This window comes from Emydura macquarii, unplaced genomic scaffold, assembly GCF_026122565.2.
Source record: "Emydura macquarii macquarii isolate MOO-44397 ecotype Brisbane River unplaced genomic scaffold, CSIRO-AGI_Emac_v2 contig_1027, whole genome shotgun sequence".
Classification (NCBI taxonomy): Eukaryota; Metazoa; Chordata; order Testudines; family Chelidae; genus Emydura; species Emydura macquarii.
Window position 1 is genome coordinate 17,262,384 of NW_027131164.1, and position 19,370 is coordinate 17,281,753.

A 19,370-nucleotide genomic window follows, 5' to 3' on the forward strand; every position below is an offset into this window, starting at 1 on the left:
GAAACAACTCCCACTGAAGTGAATGGAATGCAGGATCAGACCCTATGGAGAAAGTTCTGCCTAAGGAACAAAACCTGTTAACAACCTCAAACTATTTAAAATAAAAAATCAAACAGTTTTTGAAGGAGGGAGAGAGAGAGAGTTTAAAATAATAAATCAGACCAGTGGCCATGGTGAGAACGTCACAAATGCAATTCCAATACTTCAGAGTGTAGCAACTACTCCCTCTACAATCCTGGGAGCATTCAGCATTCAGCAAAGGGGCAGGGCAGGGAGGAAGCAGCTCTGACTTTATTCTCTGGTGCAACAGCTCACTGGTGGTGCAGCCTGTACAGAACCTCTATCCTTTGGGCCATTCAGGAAGGGAATTTATTTTCTTGTGCTCTCCTTGTGGCAGTGCAAATCAATGGCAGACCTTATTTGGCCCAGTATCTAAAACACATTTTGGCCCTGCATGAAGCAGATAGAAGGGCACTAATAGATAAGAATGGCAACACGGGAAATAGACAAGAGCAGGTAGAGGGATGTTCAAGGCCAAGAAAAGCCTGGGGATAAATACTACTACTACTACTACTACCTGTCACTTTTGTAGGCCTTACTATCTGAGGATCTTAGAACATTTCATAAGCATTAATACACTCATGTGATATAGATATTATCATCCCTATTTTACAGATGGGAAACCAACAGACATAGCTGATCTACATTAATATTCCCACCATTGCTACTAACCATGGATCTACAAAACATGGAAGTTTCAGAAGGAAAAGGTTAGTGTAACAGCCAATGAGTTTTAAGGTCAGATTTATAAAAGTATTTAGGGCCCTACAGTTGCAGATTGAAAATCCACCTAACCGCAACTTTAGGCACATCAATACCTTTATAAATCTTACCCTTAGGGTATTTCTAAACAGCAACTGGGGTGGTGCTTCCCAGTATGGGTATGTAGACACCTCATTGATTGCTCAAGCAGACTTCACTAAAAACAGCAGTGTGGCTGCAGCAGCAGTTCAGCATAGTCACCAAGGTATGACCCCACGTGATCTCAAGTGCATATTCAGGAGGCTAGCCCAAGCTCTCACCACCTCATTGCTATTTTTAGCACACTAGCTCAAAACAGAGCTAGCACATGTTTGTCTACACATGCTGGGAAGCAGCTGCACAGCTGTTGCTTTGCTATACCCCTAGTCTCTCCCTTGCTGCTCTGGAGACAAATCAAATCTGAGTCAGACAGGGGACTGTGCCTCTGCTGAAAGAGCTTGCCAGCTCAACATTGTCCCAAGTAGAGAGAGCTTGCTGGCCAGACAGTATATTTATCATTTAACTATGACTACAGCAACTTGCTGCAAAGCCCAAGAATTACTCCCCATATGTGAGAAAACACTTGGACTGAAGTAATTAATGACGTGGGATGGATCTGTGAATCTGCATGCTATGAGGACAGAAGACTTTCAGGAACAAAATTTCCTCTTCTTGGTCACAAGAGAGTCCAAAAATCCAAACAATGGCTAGAAGAAGCCTTTAGGCTCAACTTTGTATAGGAAGCAGCCTACCAGGAGAAGCTTGAGTGTTAATTCTTTCCCCACTTCTCTCTTGCTCTGGGATAGGGTCATGTAAGCTACTGCAGCACTTTTCAGCGTGCTGCTTATTTCTCCATCTCACCTGTCCAGTTCTGGTAATCATTGTAAAAGAGGGGCAAGAGGAGACATGGCATTGCTACAGCTTTATCCACTTGCTCAGAATGAGGAGAGCCACTTACATAGGCTGTTTGCCCAATTTGTGGCCAGACGTGCAATTGAGGCAGTGTGCCCAGGCAACGGGCAGAGTCCTTACTCTGTCCTGTCAGCTATTTTACAGGGAAGGCCAACCTAGCCTACTGGGATTTAACTACAGCAGGATCGGGCCTGTTTTAAAACCTAATATCAATTATTTAACAAAACATTTTATAAAATTCTAATACAGCTACAAAGTTCTGCCTAGGGAAAGCCTCCTAAAACGAAGAGGAAGGGTGGTCCCGTACTTAGGGCACTAGCCTAGGATTTAATAAGAGAAGAGACTTAATAAAAGCTTCCCATGTGTACTTGGGCAAGTCACTTAAGCATAAGGAACTGAGTTTGTCTGTAAAATAGGGATAACAGCACTTTCCTATTTCACGTGAGAATGTGAAGATAAATAGTTTAGAAACTGAGATGCACAGACATTACAGTACCAGGGGGCAGCTAGAATGCTGTCAGACAGGCCTGCACACCTGGAACTGCAATACTTAAATATACTAATTTTTAAACATGTTGCTCTGTAACAAGTTTTCTACCCCACAAAAGAAAACGTAAAAGACTACACCTTAATGAGCAGGCTTTGCTGATTAGTAGCTCTGCTGGAAGTGTGCCCACTACTGAGAATTGTCTGTTTTATCTGAGAGTTGGGAAAAGCATCCTGACAAACCTGAAAAAACAACAAGAGTTCTGTGGCACTTTAAAGACTAACAAATTTAATTTTAGCAGGCTGCTAAAATTAAATTTAAATTTTAGTCTTTAAAGTGCTACAGAACTCTTGTTGTTTTTGCTGTATACAGACTAACACGGCTACCCCTCTGGAACTGAAAAACCTGATATCAGAAGCCTGGGTCCCAAGTACATCTGTCAGCAAGTGCTAAGCTTTAATTCACTATTTATCATTCATTCCTACTGGATTGAGGCTGCACTGAGGCTTTGGTAGGGGCTATACAACTTGGCCTTCCATGCTACAGCATGGGGCAATTGTTCCACCAGGCTGGTCCTACTACTGCTTACTACAGATTATGCTGTGACAGTCAGTCTATAATTTTTGCCTGATTAGGAATTTACTGTGGAAAATAGGTCCAGTTATTTTCAATAAAGACTGTTATAAAACAGATGCAAAAAAAACCAGACAAAGAGATACTAAGTCAGTCCAAACAAAAAGCCACATTAATATAATTCAAGGACAACGTTAAAGTCATGCTTGATAAAAACAGAAGATGTGGAACCAAAAATTAGTGAAGCAAACTAGGCCTAATATTTGAGACACCAAACTGTTAGACAAAATAATGAGGGGATGGGCAGAACAACCAAATAATCACTCCCTTTTTGGGGAAGAAGGGACACAGGCTACTAAAGCAAATGGCCACTACTATAGTTTCCTGGGATCCCAGACATTTATCACCTTAATCCTAACAAATGTCCAATTCAGATCAAGCAACTTGACCAGCTGGCACAAAACCCTCTGACTCCCAGGCTACCAACATTGATTTTATATGCGTCTTCTGGGATATAGAGGCTTGTTTTTTTATTTTTTTTAATATAGTATTACCACCACCACCTGAGGATATTTATGAATAAATTCGGACCAGAGTCTTCAATAAGGACTCTCTCCCCCAGGAATGAGTGTCACAGGAATATCCTTGACTTTATGTGGTTGATGCTTAACCCACAAGACCATGGAGAGAGGGTTCAAAGGAGTGTTTTGCCTTGTTCACATTTGAGATGGTGGTCAGGCTAATACTAGGTCTTTGATAAAGGCTTTCAGGAGTATGAGGAAATGCAATTGGTACAGCAATGAAAAAAAAACGTGTCAAATCCCATCTGAACATGTTTTCAGGCACATGCAGGCTTAGATTTCACCAGATTCTCAAGTGCTTCAAATCTAGGGCTGTTACTCAAAAGAGGGGAGGATCATTAGAAAGGGCAGGTCTAAATTTCATTCTGTAATTGAAAACAGGAAGAATAGTTACAGAACTTCCTTTTGCTTATTAAAGAAGAAGTTGCTGTGACAGCTAGGGAAATTAGATACTCACAAAAAACCCAACCAGTAAATCTGGGACCTTTTAAGGGCAGAATTATATCAGCCTACTATCCAAACCTGCTGTCTAAGGAGATATTTGGTAGGAGAATGAGGTGGCACTCAGGGAAATAAAGGATCCAAATCTAGCTGAGGCTGGGTACCAGCTAATGAGAGAATGACTCAAAACCAGGAATTTCATTATGAACCAAAAGATCTTCATTACTAGTCTGCCTGAGAACATACACCTTTCCCACATACCTGCCTCAATAGGCAGGCTGTTGCTTGACCAAACTCTAAAAGAAGCGGTAAAGAACCAGAAGAGAGGTGCTGCTGTTGATCCTTGTAGCAAGGTAGCCCAACATGTGGCTCAGACACCAAATTCAACCTGCTTCTTGTATTTATGGCTCTCAGGTCATTTGTTTTTATGAATAATGGAAGCTAGTGTCTGAAGTGTCTAGTGTAAAAAACCTTCCACATATGAATCAATTCAGTGATGTTGTTGAGAGTCTGAACACAGCTTCAGATGATATTAGATCTTCTGTCCTCTCTTAACCTAATTGGAGCTAAACTTTGAAATCCAAATACCACTTCATTAAAAGTCACTAATCTTAGTGAATTGAATGAAAAAGGGATTGGATTAAAACCAACAGGAGATAGGAATTTGAAGTTACTACAGGGAAGAACAGGAGACAGACACAAAAGAGGGAAGTAGTGGTGGCATCAGGATGGGCATATTTTCCTCAAATGATATTGTATTAATTGGCTACTAATTCAAGCCCACATTCCACCTGGTTCCTGTACAAATTTCCCACTGTATGAGCATCCTGTGGATAGATGGTAGCCTGTAGTCATAACTTACAGCCATAATTAGAAGTAGAGTTTGGCCCTCTCCACTGAAGTTAAGATATTGTCCTATCCATTCCAGGACCAGCAGAAATCACAAAAATCCTGGGTAATTCCTTTGCTGCTGCAGAATTGCTCCATTCCCTCTGCACTACTGAAGAGATAGGGAGCAGCTGGTGTCTCAATAAAATACAAGATTGCTTCTATCCTGCTGACAAGAAAGGACATGTTGGACAAAACCAACTTGCAAGCAACGATGTTCTCCTGCAGTTTCAGAAAGAAACCTATGGCTAGGACAGTGGAAAATGGGAGCAAAAGAGGTAGTAGTAAAATCAGAAACAGTAGAATGGACTGAGGAAAGGATCCATTTGGAGCCACTCCCGAGGTAGGAAAAGTTGTGGTATTAAGCTCTCCCCTCTCCATGGGCAGAGCCCTTATGCCCCCTAGTTTTTAAACAAAGCTCTTCACATACTTACCTCCCTACTGCCTTCTAGTATGTTAGTCCTTCCTTCTAATTCAATGCAGATGCCAACTCAACAGGAAGGTGGTCACTTGCAAGAAGCTCACTTGAATTAGAAATTAGATATTGCTCAGGGCAAATGTGGTACCTTACTCCACAGCAAGACTACATTCAACTGTTTAAAGAAGCAGGGATATTTAGTGAAACATTGCTTAGCTAGGAACCCAGTGACTTCAATTGTCAGACCGCAAAGGAAGACTACAGTTATCGTGTATCTATTGGGAGTGTCATCCTAGGCCTTAGACTTGCTTGTGTGTAGACAAACAAAAAAAAACAAAAAACACCCACCCATTTCAGAGGTGCCCATCCCCCCTCCCCCATCTTTCAGAAGTACTGACAACATCTCAAGCTGTTGAGGTAAACAGTGTAGGCTTTAAACAAATCCCACTGATCAACTTCTGAGGGTAGAACAACTCTCCAGCTCTGAAGCACCTAGAAACAAGCATGTTTATCTATTTTGATACTCTACAGACTTGCAAGAGCAGAGCTAGAACCTGGGCGCTGACAAAAGCTGCATTGTTGTTTGATAGAATTGTAGGACTGCAAGGGACCACAAAAGGCCTTCTAGTTCAGTCTCCTGCACTCAAGGCAGGATGAAATAACTAGACTATTCATAACAAGTGTTTGTCTAACCTGCTTCTAAAAATTTCCTATGATTGGGATTCCACAACCTCCCAAGGCAATTTATTCCAGTGCTTAACTACCCTGAGAGTTAGGAAGCTTCTCCTAATGTCCAACCTAAATTGCAGCAAGGGCAGTTTAAGCACATAACCTCTGAGGATAGGACAAGCAAAGGAGAACAATTTTTCTCCCTCCTACTTGTAACCTTTCAAGTACATAAAAGGTTATGTTTCCCCCCCCCCTTCTCTTTTCCAGACTAAACAAACCCAATTTTTTCAATCTTCCTTCATAGGTCATGTTTCCTAGACCTTTAATTATTTTGTTATTCTTCTCAGGACTTTCTCCAATTTGTCCACATCTTTCCTGAAATGTGACACCCAGAACAGAGTACAATACTCCAGCATACAGTCAGCATACAGTAGAGCAGAATTGTCTTCCTTAGAACAATGATTCTCAACCAGGGGTACACGTACCCCGGGGGTACTCAGAGGTCTTTCAGGGGGTACATCAACTCATCTAGATCAGTGTTTCTCTACTTGCGGGTTGCAGTCCCCAGTGGGTCACAGGACGGATTGGGGTGGGGGGGGAATCGCAGGTGCAGAGCCAGCATTAGGTGATGGCAGGCAGGACAACTGCCCAGGGCCCCACACCACAGCAGGCTCCACAAAGCTAAGTTACATGCTTCAGCTCCACTGCTGGGGGCTCAGGCCTCAGAAAGTTCACAAGTAAAAAAATCAGGATTAAGTATCACATTGAAATGCAAGTACAATATTTATATTCCAATCAACTTATTTTATAATTATATGGTAAAAATGAGAAAGTAAGCAATTTCTCAGTAATAGCGTGCTGTGACACTTTTGTATTTTTATGTCTAATTTTTTAAGCAAGTAGTTTCTAAGTGAGGTGAAACTTAGGGTACACAAGACAAATCAGACTCCTGAAACAGGTACCACTGCTTTAGAACACTCCTGCTAATATATCCTAGAATGTTTGGTTTTTTGTTTTTTTTTTTGGCGCGGCAGTGTTACACAGTTGACCCTTATTTAGCTTATGATCCACTATGACCCCCCAGATCCCTTTCTGCAGTACTCCTTTTAGGCAGTCATTTCCCATTTTGTATGTGTGCAACTGATTGCTCCTTCCTAAGTGGAGTACTTTGCATTTGTCCTCATTGAATCTCATCCTATTTACTTCAGATCATTTCAAATTTTAATCTTATCCTCCCTCGTTTGATGTTCTCAAATCCTAGTTTGATATTCTCCCATTAGTAGTTGTTCTGCCACTTACAGCAACGCAAAATAGTTTAATCTGGAGAGAAGGAAAATGCTTAAATTTCAGCCTTGTGACCTTTGAAGCATGTTTGTAAGAATGGTGTTCCACAAGCAAGTGGTCTTTTGCCTGCCTCTGTCCCATACTTAGGCAGTCATAGCTAAAGCCAAAAGTATTTATTATGCAAATTTATGTTCCCACCAACGTTGGGAACAGTAAGTTTCCATTTTACCTGAGTTTCTTAAACAAGGGCACAACTCATGAGTTTTAAGTTTCCCTACACAACCATGAATAATCCCTTCAGCCTCAGAGAAGGAATTTTTATTTAAGCCTGTTTAGTTTACTTCCCTACCAAGGTTTTCTCTGTGCTTTACAATATGGACATGTCCTCTAGAAACTGAAGAAATCTCTTACCTAATTAGATTCTGGTGACATGAGTTCTTAACTGACTTGCGTCTATTAAAGTAGGTAACTAGAAGGTTCCATAGGCAAGCAATTACCAGTCCCTTAAGTCAGCTACTTCCTCCTTCTGTAGTGTGCTTTTATAGAAGTGTTTAGTTTAATGAAATTGCTTAAGATATATGAACAATTAAACTGTTTATTCAGTCATTTTTGAACTTTACAGCTGGAATTCTGGGAACTCAAAAATAACATCTTTGCCTGTGAGCTTCTTGTAGACACCAGAAAATGTTTCCACCTGTAAAGAAAGAGTCAAGTTTAACAGTATTAGTTTACTTTCCATACGTTTTATAAAAGCTGCATGTTCTGCTGTACAGTTCAGCATACTATAGTATGTTTCAAGTTGCATCCTGCATGGTTTCTCTTCTCAGTAATTGTCTAAAGACAATGAGAAATTATAGGAATATACAGGACTCTGTCCCCATCAGTTCTAGAACCAGGGACAGACTTGCTCAGCCAATTGTGGAAGGGGATTGTACATCACTGCACTTAGGGCTATGATCCCATATGCCACTTGGCCAGAGCCATGAGTAACCTGAATGGATGACCATGTTGGTGAAGTTGACAGCTATATCCAGGAACTGATTTAGTCTAGCGTTCAAAATTCATGTTAGTCCAAGTTTGATTTGGATAGTCCTATTAAGTTACTACTAAGAAATCCTATATCAATATTAAATAACAGGCTTTCCACTCATTTTAAACCACTTAAGTTATCAACTGAGTAGTGCTGGTAGAATTCCTCAGGAAATATGGGCTTAAGTTGATAACAATTCTTCCATATGGAGATTACTTCCCCAAATTCTTTATATGGTAGGTGATAGTGTTCTGCAGAACACTAAGACTCAACCCAGTCATCCATCATATAGATTTGTGAGCAGAACAGACCCCGAAGACTTTTAGAGCTGTTCAAACCACAAAGGAGCTGAAGCTGACCCACATAACTATGTGTTACCACCTCACCCCCCCATGATGTATCTGGTACATTAGCTTTAAAGATCAAGTGTTTCATTCTAAAAAGAAACCCATCTTCTACCACTCATACTAAGAGGGAGCAAATAGGAAAAGGTCACCACAAACAAGCTAACCAAAAGTAAAGTGTAGAGCTGCCAAATACAGTCAAACTGAAGCTTGATTTTAAAACTTCTATTAGCATCTTCTTAGTGCAAAACATAATTAAATGGTCGGGGCAGACTTCTCACACCCTTGTCACTGCAGCAGAGTTTTACACTCAGCTGTGACTTCTCATAACCCCCATGTTTTAGAGAAGAGTTCAAAGTTTAGTTCCTTACCTTGTGTTCAACATTGTTCTGTTGTGCTTTGTCCAAATGGACCTTTATGAGTCTGCTGCCGTCTAGTTTCACGCGGATTCTCTTGCCCACAATTTCACTAGGGAAGACCAGATCTTCGAGAATGGCATCATGCACTGCAGTAAGTGTACGGCTGAAATGCAACATTTTAATGAATTAAACGTTCAAAGCATTGGCAAATGTCATCTAACTATAAATCATACTTCCCCCCACATACGCTGCTAAAGAGATATTGCCATAATTCCTGTGATAAAAGGAATGTTAACACAGCTTATTCACCATAGATAAATTCCATACTCCACCATATCAAAAAAGTTAGTTGTGACCATGTCACAATTCACCTCAGCAGCTATTCAGGGAGCCAAGGATATGGCAGTACAAAGTAAAACCAAGCAGTTTATAGTGAAAATGATATTTGAGACTGCACTATTTCTGTCAATGCATTATATTGAGTTTAAGGAAGTTGTAGTTATACAAGTAATCAATCAAGTTTACCTACAGCTACCATCTGTAGATGTGACCAATACTTCCTCAAATGAAGATTTTGAGTATTATTACTTTTAAGTGTAGTCACTAAATTAAGTTAGGATGTGTCCATCTGTCATTTTAACCAAAAAAAGAGGTGGGGGTGGAGGGAGAGGTTATTCTCCTCCAATGCCCCACTTCTTGCAGTATTAAAAAGAGGATTCAGTAATGGGTCAGACTCATGTCTAGCAGGTTCTGTAGAACAGCTTTTGCAGTTATAAGGGAATAATGCAAGTTTCCTCCATGAAGCCATATTGCTGCAGTATCTGATGTTTTCTACAGCTCATAGATCACAAAAATTCCTGTAAGCGCCCTATGAAATTCTTTGAAAGCCAATTTACATATGTTCCAAAACCAGAGTATAAAATATAATCCTTGACATTACAGTTGAAGTTATTGTACCCCAGAATGAAACCAATACCAAGTGCAAATTACTCAACAGTGAATGTAGACAGTAGTCCACAATTTCAGTCAGACCAGCTAGCTAGAGAAATGTTTAACAGACAAATTGTTGCTTAGATTTGAACTTACTCAGAGTACTAATGACACTATTTTTGAGTGATTATTTCCTTTAGAATACAGCTCTACCTCAAGTCAGAATTAAAAAGTTTCCCTCCTGGATCACAACTTCTCATGCAAACCCAACCTCCTTCTCCCACACCTACCCAGATAGTAACTGATCCTCATGACAAAAAAAAAAAAAAAAAAACCAAACCAACAACAAAAATACACCCTACAAAAGTGAGTCTATCCAAAGCAAGTACACAACTAAAAATCAAATCTCTTGGGACAAAACTTAAGGGTACATAGTATCTACATCCCTCAGCACGCACACTGTGACCACCATTAAAACGTTATAATTTTAACTTGCTGAACTAACACTAGCACATAATTCCTGGACTGAATTCTCTGAAGTACAGATGAAGAATTAATGCCCATTCCGTGTATGTTCCTCAGTTCCAATGCTAGCATTATAAAAGATGAATAGAGTTATTGGGGACATGCAGGGTGAAGAGAAAAAAACCCAAACCACTTAAGTTAGTTTACATGCATTGCCTCCTTGAAGGCATCTTGGAAAACCATCTTAAGACAGTGGCTAAGCAGACCAGAAGTTATTTGTAATTGCTTTTAGCAAATATTTTGCTAGCACCTACTGTAGAAGGAAGTAAGTTGGATGTAGATGAATGGGAAAATGTGCACAACATATTTAAAATGCAGTGTCAGTTTCCATGTAATGCCAGAAATCAGGCAAATCAAGAAAGAAACCAAAACCTCAGAATTGACAACCATGCCAATGTGGTAAAACATAGTTCTTACTACTATCTCACAGCCATTCTAGAACAGGATTAAAAAAAAAAAAAAAAAAAAAAAAGTGACAGTAGAAAGTTTTTGAAACACTGAAGGATTGACTTTGAAGCAAAGCAATCTGAATATGGAAGATGCAAGGAAATATGGGGTTGTAAAGGGCATTAACCTTGTGTGTGGAAAGGAAGAGGCTTTGCAGAGTCAGGCAATGTCCTAAGCCTATTTGCAATCTTTCTCAGATCCTTTACAAATGATTGAAAACGCTGTCATGCAAGCCATGTAGGAGGGATGGCACACATTTCAGCATAAAATTTACTTACCTCCTGGGACGCTTCTGCTTGTTTTTTGTACGGCTTTTCCTTGTTGGTTTGGGCAAAATTCTCCTCTGTGAAGGAAAGGGATATCAAGCCTCATGAAACATATAGTCAATATCATCAGAATTAGAGATATTTGGATCTGAAGAGTCATAGACAGACTCTCTTTCAAGTGTAACCACTATCCTGCAGAAGTGGAACAGTGGTTTCCACACAGCATGAAGAAATGCTCAAGAAATACCCAAAGCCACATTCCAATTGTAGAAGTTGAGCTTTATAATACGTCAGTTTCTGCAGTGCACTGCTGAAACCTCAAACTTAAATTCTCATGCCCAGTATGTTCAGTGGGAAGAAGTACGGGGGGGGAAAAAAAGACAAAACCTTAGAACCATCAGTTTGGGAGTAGTTTACATTTAACAGAGCTAACAGCCAAGATAATCTGTTTACCCACATGAGAAAAAGGACCTTTTCTAGAAATAGTGGCTAAAAACACCGCAGAGGGTTTTGCCCATTGTGATTTCCTGCTAGAGCATTCTTGAGATTGTTATTCATCTGCTCCCAGTGCCAGTTCCTTGGACAGCTATGATGCGCCTACATCAGTAAGCTGTACCTGTTTGACTAAAGGGATATTTACAATAGTTTTGTTAAACTGGTGCAGATCTCTGTGTGGACACTTACCTGGGTTTAAAAAATGGGTTACTTTAGTTTCTTAAAAACAGTCTTAATGGATTCTGGTTTAGCTTAAACTGATTTGTAAGTTAGAATGTTCACACCAGTTTAAAAAAAAACACCAGTGTAAAATGTCGCTTTAGTTAAGCAACTCATTGTAGAAGACCTTTATCTTCTTACATTGTGAGACATTTAACTATGAAGGTAGGAGTTAGAGTCATGGCTCTGATATTGTAGAATCCACAACTGTCATGCTTGCTATCACCAAGCCACTACCTCTGAAGACAACTGTTCTAAAGTACCCCCGAAACAGTGGTATGATTTGTCATATTCCTTTAACACAAAATTTGTTGCCCTGTTTATACCATTAAAGATTTCAATAATTAAAGTGTCCCACGTTTGTGGTACGCAATAGCTTACTCATAAGAAAAAAATCTCCATGTATGAGGCAGTTGATGTTATATTTGTGGCCTTAGAGCCCAAAGTGGAGGGTTAACAGATGCATTCCACTGTGGATATATTCAGTCACACACAAATTCAGTTCAGGTATTCTGACCCTTTTAAACCACAATACCAAAAAAAAAAAAAAGCATCTCTCTTCTTCCCTTCACATATGAAGTGCAGCCTTCATAACAATTAAGAAACACACATGCATCCATTTAAAGTTATCCTCATGGTAACCAGAGCTCAAGGAGTTTGCTCTCTGCTAGTGCTGGCTTCCCATCCACCTAGTCTCATCTCAAAAAACCTTTTCCTGGTTTAAATTGAGGTGGGAAGGTTAAGCTTAAAGGAAGCCAGGTCTCACTAGCAGTGCCCAATCTGGAATTCTTGTATTAAAGCCACAGTAAGATTTAGGTTCTTTGTTTTCACTTTAAAGACAGCAAGTGAAACTCCTCCTCTCAAAGCTTACTTCCATTCTACTCTTACTATAGTATGCAAAAATACTATGCTTACATTTTCCCTGCTTTTAAATTTCATAACTTCTAGGACTCTACTCCACCTCCATGTTATTTCTCCTTTTCAGAGTATAGTTCAACCATCCTATATAGTTTTCTTCTACCGCTTAAAGTAAATTTATGTAAACTGCTGGGATTTGTGTGCAGCCAGATTGAGACTGCCTAGAAAGGGATTTAATCTACAGCCACAAAAACACATTCACATCCCCAGCCACAACAAGTTCAGGACACCAATATGCCACATATAGAGTGATAAAGAAACCACAAAATAATCCACTATTTACCTGAGCAATGAACACCACATGCTTGCCGCTGAATTTTTTCTCCAGCTCACGAACTAGCCGGACCTGGATCTTCTGGAAAGATTTCAGCTGAGGAACTGGTACAAAGATTATGATTGCTTTTCTACCACCCCCCACTTCAATTTCCTAAAACAGAAGACAAAACATACATTTAAGTTACATTTGATTTTAAATCTCCTGAACACAGACCAACTTTGAAGTAACAGCAAGTACTTTTACTAAATCCATTAAACAGCATAATGGTGGTAGTTTTTCCATGCAAGCTTTGCTGCAATGTATATTCATGTTAATATGAATTGCTGTATGAAATGAACAATCTTTTCACCCTAGGCTAGTATCCCTATATGTCATGGGACAGCCACAATTACAATTCAGATTCACTATCCCTTTCAAGCAGGAGACTCTCACACAAGTAGACATACATATGTAGACTGAATGGGTATCTAGTACAACAGAATTGCATGGAATTTGTGTTGAGACCAAGTTTCAAATAAAATAAAGTTACTATTGGCCTACATAGAGTAAAAATCAGCACAACAGGCTGATCTCCTACATGCTGCCTAATGATCTTCCACACATCTTCATACAAATATTAAGTTGGCAAATCAGTAGATGTAACTGACTAAGCGAAGACTGACACTATTTCAATGGTACTTTGTCTCCCACCCAAATGCTTTTAAACATGGTAATGTGATTGTATCCTGCATAGTTTATCTCCCCAGTAAGTGATCAAATACTAAGAAGTTGTAGGAATACACAGAATGGTTCCCTCACCAGCCTTGGAGAATAAGCTTGTCCCCAGCCAGTGACTTTGTCATCACTCCTCAGAGCTATGCTCCATAAGCCACTTGGATAGAGCCATGACAGCCATCTCACTGGATGCCCATGTTGGGATGACTAAAATGCATTGTGTCCCTCACCATTTCATAATCTGTTCAACAAATAGCCCTCTTATCTCACTGGGAACAGCCATCTAGGCACAAGTACTACACTTCACAAGATAAGAGCAAGCTCCTTGAGACAGATTCAGGCCCCATGAGAAATTAGTGGGTATATTCCAACCATCCCCCTGAAGTCCACAATTCAATTTGCATCTTCAGATTTGTTTACTGAATTCCAGTCAATATAGCTGTGTAGATCCCAACAGATTTGCACTGGTACCATTAGGGACATAAAAGCCTGAATAAGCTGTATTATTGCTTATATACTAAGATCACCCTTTGAATCTCCGATTTGCTGTGCAGGGCTGACAAAAGTTTGTAATTTGAATACATTTTGTTCTGAAGTATAAGCCTCATGCCATTTTCACAATCACATCGTAGACTAAAATTAAACTTTGAAAAGCTGACACTTAATACTCTGAAGTGTGACTATGTGAAACTGGTATCTTGATCTACTCCTGTTTTATATAGTCTGAGTTGGTGGGTTTTATAATGACAAGAATAAGTTCCTTTGCTCCGATTAGACACCACAGAGCTGTTTAATAGAACAAAGTCTATTTTAGCCTGCATGTCATTGATGAAGATGATTCTGGAATTGCAACTTCAGTGTCAGCAAAGCAAGCAAGAAACCATTTGGATTTTCATATCCCAGACTGAGTTTGCAGGACTGGAAGTTAGGTTTTATACTTCTAAACTGAGCAAATTCTAAACTGGAGTCAGACTCATAGAAGCCCCAATGACTTCTTTTTAGTCAGTCACTTTTAAGAACTAGAAATGTACTTAAAATAAAAGCAGCTACAGCAGTCCTCTCCGGTAAACAAGTTCACAAAGCTTGAAGTCTGCCTCTTCCCATTAAATCATAACAGTATTCAGCAAGACAATCCCATGAAATCTTGCATTAATTGTTGTTCAAATTTTGCCACCTTTCACACTGAATATTAATATCTATTTAAGATACATACCAACATACTGAATTGTCCATTAGCAACAAAGTCAGTCACCTTTTTTGACTAGGGAGCAAGTTTTTTTAAACCTACCTTAGCTGCTGTGATGTTCAACTCTCTCAGCTGAGCTTTTAAGTCAGAGTTCATCTCCAACTCCAGGAGAGCCTGCAGAGAAAAATGAGAACAATTTTGATTACTGATGATTCTAAGTTGCTTTTTCCTCTTAAATCATTCTACCTTCTGATGCATTTGTGTACATGCACTAGATTTATAACAGATAATTGCATAGTGATTAGCAAAGGACTGTATAAGTAAAATATTTGTTTCCAAAAATAAATTGATCCAGGCGGTCAGGAACAAACACCCTAGTCCTCACCACCCAAAATGCATACATCATTCATTGGCTAGTTCTTACACCTTCCTCTGACATACAAGGTATTTGCTATCATCAGAAGCAGCATATGAAACAAAAAGAGTCATCAACATTGCAATTCCTTTATTCCTTAGGCAGTAGGGATTTATTCAGGCAGTTTAAATTTAAGTCTTGAATCAAAAAGGCCAGTTCTGAAATACACTATGATTATACCTGGGCTTCCATTAGTTTTTCTAGTTCAAGGTATTAAGTGATAGTGGAGATAAAGAGACATACCTGGGAAATACCAGACTCAAATTCATCTGGCTTCTCACCATTGGGCTTCACAATCTTTGCACTAGAACTGAACATGGCCTTTCTACAACATAAAGAACAGAAACATCTCAATTGTCGGCAGAAACATGATCGTTAGCCACAATGCAGTAAAAAGGACTTCATGTTAGTTGAACACAGCAGAGATTTAGGCCCTTCATCCGCAGAACTAAACAACTCATCTTGGTGTCAGACCTGAGGAGAGGTGAGCAGCTTCACAAGCCCCGCACAATTCAACAGACTCAGACCAGTCACATGGGGGAAAAGCGAGCAGTGGAGTCACAGAAGCCGGATTTCTTTGGGAACAGGCTCCTGACAGAAGCAGCCTCGCCCCTGAGCCCCACCCCACTGCGCTGCAGGGCCCCTGCTTGTTCGAGGGGGACGGTTCGGAGGGCTGCTCCCCTTCCTCCGCTGCCCGAACACGGCAGGAGCCCACCCACACGCTGAACCCGTCATTTATCGGGGCGGCCTCGGTAGGGGAGAGCCGCGTGGATTCCAGCCCGGCCCCGAAGCCGCCGGGCCCCGGCCCCCCTGGGCAGGGAGAGACCCCCGCGAGGGGTGGAGTAACGCTGGACGCGGCCGGGCTCATGCACCGGGCTTGGGGACATGCGCCGGCTCCCCCCAGGAGACTCATGCACCGGGCACCCCACACTCGAGCCCGTGGACTGAGCTGACAGAGGCCCTGGCTCTGCCCGGAGGAAACAGGCTCGGGGACGTAGGGAGGGGGGAAAGGAAGGCGGTCGGGTGCCCCCTGACTGCAGGCCCGGGACTCCCCGGGGTAGGGTGGCCCGGGTCCCCCGGCGGCCATCGGGCCGCGGGAGCCAGCTAATCGGACGCATCCCCAACCTACTTCTCCGGCCGGGGAGGATGCTGCCCGCTCGGCGCGGTATTGCGGGGACAGCGGATAAAACCGATGCTGCGGCGGGGGGGGCCTAAGCGGGCCCCGAGCACCTACCTCTCTCAGCGCCGGCCTAGGAAGAGGGAGAACTCTCGCGAGAACCGCTCAGGTCCCCCTGCCCGGGAAGAACTGGCCCCTCCCACGGCCCTGAAGCCAAACCCGGAAGAGGGGTAATCCGGCCTATAGCGTCCCGAGCCACTTCCGCCAGAATGAAGCCTAACAGGGGAATTCAGCTACTGGCACGGACGCTAAGAGACGGTACAGTAGTGTCTTTAGGATGAAGCGGTGGAAAGGAGGCTGCAGGCTGGCGCATGCGTAGTCTCTTGCCATAGAACTATGCGCAGCCGGCAGAGCGTACGCGTGTGCCATACTCAGAGTAGCACCTTTTCTGCTAGCAAGTAGCTGGGTGTCTAAATTAGCCGGGAGTTAAAACACAGAAGGAAGGGTCACACATTACGCCTGATCCTCAAAGAGATTTATGTCCAGCTCCCTCTGATCTGAGTGGTAGGTGACTGACAGGCTAGAGACAGGCACTTCCTTCTGCTCAAGCATCTGTGTGACCTCTTCTGGAATCAGGCATCTAAAAGCCAGGTCAGCTGATTGGCAGCCAAAATCCAGACTTTTCTTGTTGAAAAGCCAGGGAGAACAGTGACCTTAAACATGATCTCCAGTAAACCAGGTGAATGCCCTAACCACTGAGCTATAGAATCAAATGACTTCTCAAAATCAAAATAAAAGACAATTATAGAAACATGATAGAACTCCGGTATTTCTAGTTCCCAAGCCCTATGCTTATTCCACTAAGCATCACTGCCTCTTTGGTATCAAGAGTCCTAGAATAGCTCTCCATGATCACATAGTGGTACTATTTTCCATGCAAGAGTCAGAGCCCACCAATATAGAGGTACATACATAGCTTTTAAAGAAGAGACTCTTATGGTGGTAGCAATTTGTTCCCAGGTGGCTACCTGATGTGTATTAGTTATCTCACTGAAAACTCAAAACTAGTAAGCCTTTTCTTTTGGAAGATCTTTGATAAGAGTGTCACTAGGAGTAGGTAAATATGGTAGCTTGTTTTCCTCCAGTTTTGATTTTTTTGAGTAATGATATAGCCTTGCTTGCCATCATAGTAATCAAATATTTTATACCTGCAGAACTACTTGGAAAAACACTAAGTGAAAGCCCTGAGGTGGTAAGAGACTATCTAGTTACTGAATGACTTAAGAGAAGATGCATTTTGTTCCTGTAAGACTTAATTAAAGTGATATTTTTACCTATTCCAGGGAATCAACTTTAAATTTAGTTTAACATGCTTCAAGCTAATTGTCTAAATACACATTATTTTTTCTTCACCCCTATCAACCCTGACCAACTAAATGTTGTCAGAAATAGTTTCAGCTAAATAGCATTTACAATCAACTTAAGCATTTGTGTATTAAAGGAAAAAAAAAAAACTCCCTAAAGTCAGAATCTCAAAATTAGCCACTCACCATTTTTTTACATTTCTCTTCCTCTCTCTCCCCCCAATCATTCACTCAGCTATATGAAAAACCTTATTCTTTCTCCAGAATTCAAGTAAAAGAAAGCTATAAATACAATTTAATTAAAATTAAATAGATAGAACTGAAGGGATAGCCTGCAAATGAGATTAAGAAAGGACAAGATTTTAAAAAATGTTTTGAAAAACTTACCTAGTGTAAAATCAAGGCTCAACTAAATCCAATAGTGTTATTTAAAGAGAGTCTGAATAAAAAGGGTGATAAAACATGTCTGAATTTATAACAGAGTTCTACAATCACACTTTCCCCACAGGAAACTTAATTCTTTAATGTGGTAGTTTTCTCTCATCACCACTTTTAATATACTGGCTTTGGACCTGATCGTGCAAATACATACACATGTGCTTGGCTTTAGCCTGATGACTATTCTCATTAACTTCAATGGGACTACTTACGCACAGTGTATAAAGTTAAGCATGTGCTTAAATTTTGCAGGGTCAGGTCCTTGTGGGTATGAGTAAGAGAAACAGTACAGCAGATTCTGGAGAAATAGGATAATTTTTGTGTCTGTGTGAAAATTTTACTTTCATTTTTCCCTGGTTTTAAATTAAAATAACTTTTAGATTAAATCTTTTCTGCTCAGCTCTACCACTAGTGAACGGCCTACTGAGCAAATACATTAGCAACAATGACTACCACATAAAAAAGTTATCTTTTAGCTCACGTAATAGAGGCCTGAGTGTAGGGGGTTTAAGCAGCACAGGTTTAGTCCTTACTCTGCAAGGAGAGCATGTGTGATATATATATATAGTCATTGTGTCTGTTTTATGCAGCATATGGATTCACTATGGATTGGTACTAAATTACTGAACTATTGTGAAACACAGAAGCTCAAGATGAGCTTCATCTAATCAAGGAGAGGTTTTGGCCTTGATCTAGCAATGAGATCTGTGCAGGTGGACCGCTGTACCCATTTGGAGCCCCATTGAAGTCAATAGGGCTCATGCCTATCTGTGAATAAGTGAGTATGTAGGGTTGCAATCTAGTGGTTGGCCCACAGAGAGGATAAATAACCTGCTACTTCTATCATGAGATAAAGGAATTCTCTTTTAGAACAAATAATAGCAGCCTGTGTTTAAGGAGCTGTGTTTCAGGGGATTCTAGTCCCCATGCCCTGCGTGAGTGTCTTATTTGATTAATATAGTTGTTTCGGTATTTGCAGAACTTTTTCTGTTACACACTGGTGATAGATGGAAAAAAGCAGGGAAGTGCCCATAAAAGTTCTGATTTATTCTATAGTTTTTGTTTTCCTTGTATCCCACATTTGGGATCTTTGACATGTATTTGAAAGTCTAATGACATACATTGGGGCCTTCACAGCTAGAGAGGGTTATGCTAGGACTAGCAGAAAATCCTTTGAGTGAAAAAAAAATGGCAGATCCCTCAGTTTTAGAGACTTGTGTAATATTTGACCTTTTCCATTGTAAAGCAATGTGAAGTAATACCAGCGCTTTG

General features: G+C 40.8%; 1 protein-coding gene and 2 non-coding genes across 4 annotated transcripts; all 3 read right to left on the reverse strand.

Moving 5' to 3' along the window:
* Nucleotides 1-7,635: 7,635 nt before the first annotated feature.
* On the reverse strand, nt 7,636-18,106 carry RPS7 (ribosomal protein S7). 2 transcript variants are annotated; one of them, XM_067544823.1, is made up of 7 exons: nt 18,048-18,106; nt 15,423-15,504; nt 14,867-14,938; nt 12,871-13,014; nt 10,968-11,032; nt 8,800-8,950; nt 7,636-7,748 (listed from the first exon to the last, which is right to left on the reverse strand). In XM_067544823.1, the coding sequence occupies exons 2-7, from the start codon at nt 15,495-15,497 to the stop codon at nt 7,671-7,673; spliced, it is 585 nt and encodes a 194-aa protein (XP_067400924.1). In that variant the 5' UTR covers nt 15,498-15,504; nt 18,048-18,106; the 3' UTR covers nt 7,636-7,670. The 2 variants fall into 2 exon arrangements, with proteins under 2 accessions (XP_067400924.1, XP_067400923.1); XM_067544822.1 differs by lacking the exon at nt 18,048-18,106 and adding an exon at nt 16,414-16,470.
* LOC137150862 (small nucleolar RNA SNORA73 family) lies at nt 7,852-8,066 on the reverse strand. Its single transcript, XR_010919101.1, has one exon. It is a non-coding gene; the product is annotated as a small nucleolar RNA SNORA73 family (small nucleolar RNA).
* Nucleotides 13,581-13,780, reverse strand: LOC137150863 (small nucleolar RNA SNORA73 family). Its single transcript, XR_010919102.1, has one exon. It is a non-coding gene; the product is annotated as a small nucleolar RNA SNORA73 family (small nucleolar RNA).
* Nucleotides 18,107-19,370: the final 1,264 nt, after the last annotated feature.

Coding starts and splice junctions, on each gene's coding strand:
- RPS7 (XM_067544823.1), bottom strand. CDS start 15,497: ATGTTCAGTTCTAGTGCAAAGATTGTGAAGCCCAATGGTGAGAAGCCA. Junction 11,033..12,870: donor ATGTGGTGTTCATTGCTCAG/GTAAATAGTGGA, acceptor TTTCCTTCACAG/AGGAGAATTTTGCCCAAACC. Junction 7,749..8,799: donor AGAACAATGTTGAACACAAG/GTAAGGAACTAA, acceptor CTTTCTTTACAG/GTGGAAACATTTTCTGGTGT.